The 2,362-nt window shown below is 38.4% G+C and overlaps 1 protein-coding gene across 1 annotated transcript in view; it reads left to right on the top strand.

Annotated features, from left to right (window-relative positions):
• Nucleotides 1-2,345, top strand: part of LOC103369876 (voltage-dependent T-type calcium channel subunit alpha-1H-like) — a 9,771-nt gene extending 7,426 nt beyond the window's left edge. Inside the window, exons 14-19 of the mRNA XM_008298718.1 lie at nt 297-365; nt 575-759; nt 932-1,058; nt 1,211-1,336; nt 1,494-1,583; nt 2,106-2,345. Coding sequence (XP_008296940.1) covers nt 297-365; nt 575-759; nt 932-1,058; nt 1,211-1,336; nt 1,494-1,583; nt 2,106-2,345 — 837 coding nt within the window. The remainder of the gene's footprint in view (nt 1-296; nt 366-574; nt 760-931; nt 1,059-1,210; nt 1,337-1,493; nt 1,584-2,105) is intronic.
• The last annotated feature ends 17 nt before the right edge of the window (nt 2,346-2,362 follow it).

Raw genomic sequence — 2,362 nt, 5'->3', positions numbered from 1 at the left:
TACCATCATTTTTGTCCAGGCTTGTTTCATGAGTTTATTTTTTTAAATAATTCTGTTACACCATGGTTCAAAAGCAATGCCTGATTTTCATTGGTTAATTTTCATAGAATTGTTATTTATTATTGCTTTTGTCAGATTCATCATATGACATGTCATGTGAACAAGCCCAATGCACATTCACACACAGTCAAGCTGGATGTTATATATTTCATGAACAAATAATATGCAATATGAGTTTGACTGCATCCAATCCAAAATACATGCAGATTTAAACTGAATCTTACTCTGTCCTTTAGGAAAGATGGATCCTTCAAATATCCACTTACATATTCTCCGCTGTCTTCTTGGTAGAGATGTTTGTGAAGGTAAACATTACTTTTTTTTTTTTTTTAATTTTTTAATTCTTCAGCTTTGTTATAATGTACTTAGTTTTGTTATAATTTTAGATCAATTATTTCTACCTCAAAATCAATTTTGACACTCAGATTTTCAGCTGATTTCAAAAATGCTATAAGTATCCATAAAACAATAGATTGTAATAAAGAATTGTTTGTTTGTTTGTTTTTTGCGCTAGGTTGTAGCTCTGGGTTTGCTGATTGGGAGAGAAAGCTACTGCCGCTCGGCGTGGAACGTCATCGATGGTGTGTTGGTGATAACATCTTTCATCCACATCTTAATCGAAGTGCTCACACCTGACAACAGCAACATGCTGACCGTCCTCACAGTTTTCCGCCTGGTGCGCACACTTCGCCTACTGAGGTACAGCATTTATTTGTTTGTAAACAGATGTTTCTGTTGTGTTTGTGTGGGCTGGTCCCAGAGTGTACGCAGTATTCCACTACTTTTTAGATGTAATAGTCAGTCATTTTTTTTGTCTGCAGAATTGTGCAGACTCCAGTAAAGGTCTGTTTGTTATGTTGGCATGTTCCAGGGCACTCAGCCGAGTCCCAAAACTAAAGCAGACCATGGAAGCTCTGATGACCTCATTTAAACCCTTGGGGAACATCACTCTCATTTGCTGCATCATCTTCCTCTTCTATGGCATCTTTGGGCTGCAGGTTAGCTGACACACACACACACACACACACAGAGTAAAAACAACAACGGATAAAAGTTTCTGTCGCCACCTGTGTCAAAAAAAACTCAAAAAACAATAGCAAATACAAGTATGGACAGTCTCCTCTCTTTTTATCTCACAAAAATGCTGTAGTTGTTCAAAGGGAAATTCTACCACTGTGTGGGCCATGACCTAAGAAACATCACCAACAAGACTGACTGTCTGGCAGCCAACTACAGCTGGGTAGGGAAGCAGCTCAACTTCGACAACCTCCTTCAGGTATGGGCCAACACACCAGTCTTTTACTATTATCCTGTGTTATGCGAAAGGAAAAGAATGTAGGGAGAAAGGAAAAAGATTATCAATCCAAAATACTATCAAATAGGAACTTCATCTTTGAAAATCACAATTATTTGTTTGCTTGTTTCCCTCTCAGGCTGTGTTGTCCGTGTTTGTGATGTTCACCAAGGATGGCTGGGTGAACATCATGTATGATGGGCTAGATGCTGTAGGAGTAGACCAACAGGTATTTTTGTTGTTTTATTGCTGCCTATTGTAGGTTTTTATACTGTTGTTCATTGTGATGGGTTACAGAGCTCAATCCACATATTAGTTTTCTGAAGGTACAGAAGTGAAATGAAAACCTTTGACCATCTGGTCCATCTGAAAAAGTAAAAAATATGACATAAACATGATCTGTAGTTAATGAACTTTAAATTACAAACACTTAAATAACTATGTAAATTTCTATCAGTTTCTCTGATCAGCATGAACAAGTCCTCTGAGCTGCTCAACTGTTAAAGTCAGAGTCGAATTAAGGAGGACCTTATAACATTTTCACAACACTTCCGACATGAATTGAGTCTGATTTTAATGGAGACACAGTATTGGAAGGGCTGCTGCACACACATCTAATTACGCAGAGAAATAATAAGTGCATGAGAGACAGCAGTGTTTTACATCTGTCTTATTTTTTATTCCTCACACACACACACACACACACATTAAAAAATACAATCATGTGTCCTCTCTTGTGTGTCCTTTTCAGCCTGTGCAGAACTACAACGAGTGGATGCTTCTTTACTTCATCCCTTTCATGGTGATGAGCTATTTCCTTTTGAACATGTTCATTGGCATATCGGTGGAGACCTTCCAAAAGTGTCAACGGGAGCAAAGACAAGTAGCTCCGGAGAGGGAAGAAGAAGCACAAGACCAGCACGCTGGTAAGAAGAGTGGAGAGGCTAGTTTGTGTGAAAAAGAAAGGCTAGTTAAGCCACAGAAGCATTGACTAGTTATCAAGGCATG

The sequence above is a fragment of the Stegastes partitus genome, unplaced genomic scaffold, assembly GCF_000690725.1.
Source record: "Stegastes partitus isolate 25-593 unplaced genomic scaffold, Stegastes_partitus-1.0.2 Scaffold29, whole genome shotgun sequence".
Classification (NCBI taxonomy): domain Eukaryota; kingdom Metazoa; phylum Chordata; class Actinopteri; family Pomacentridae; genus Stegastes; species Stegastes partitus.
The sequence above is the reverse complement of the archived record's forward strand: the minus strand, read 5'-3'. Positions and strand labels throughout refer to the sequence as shown.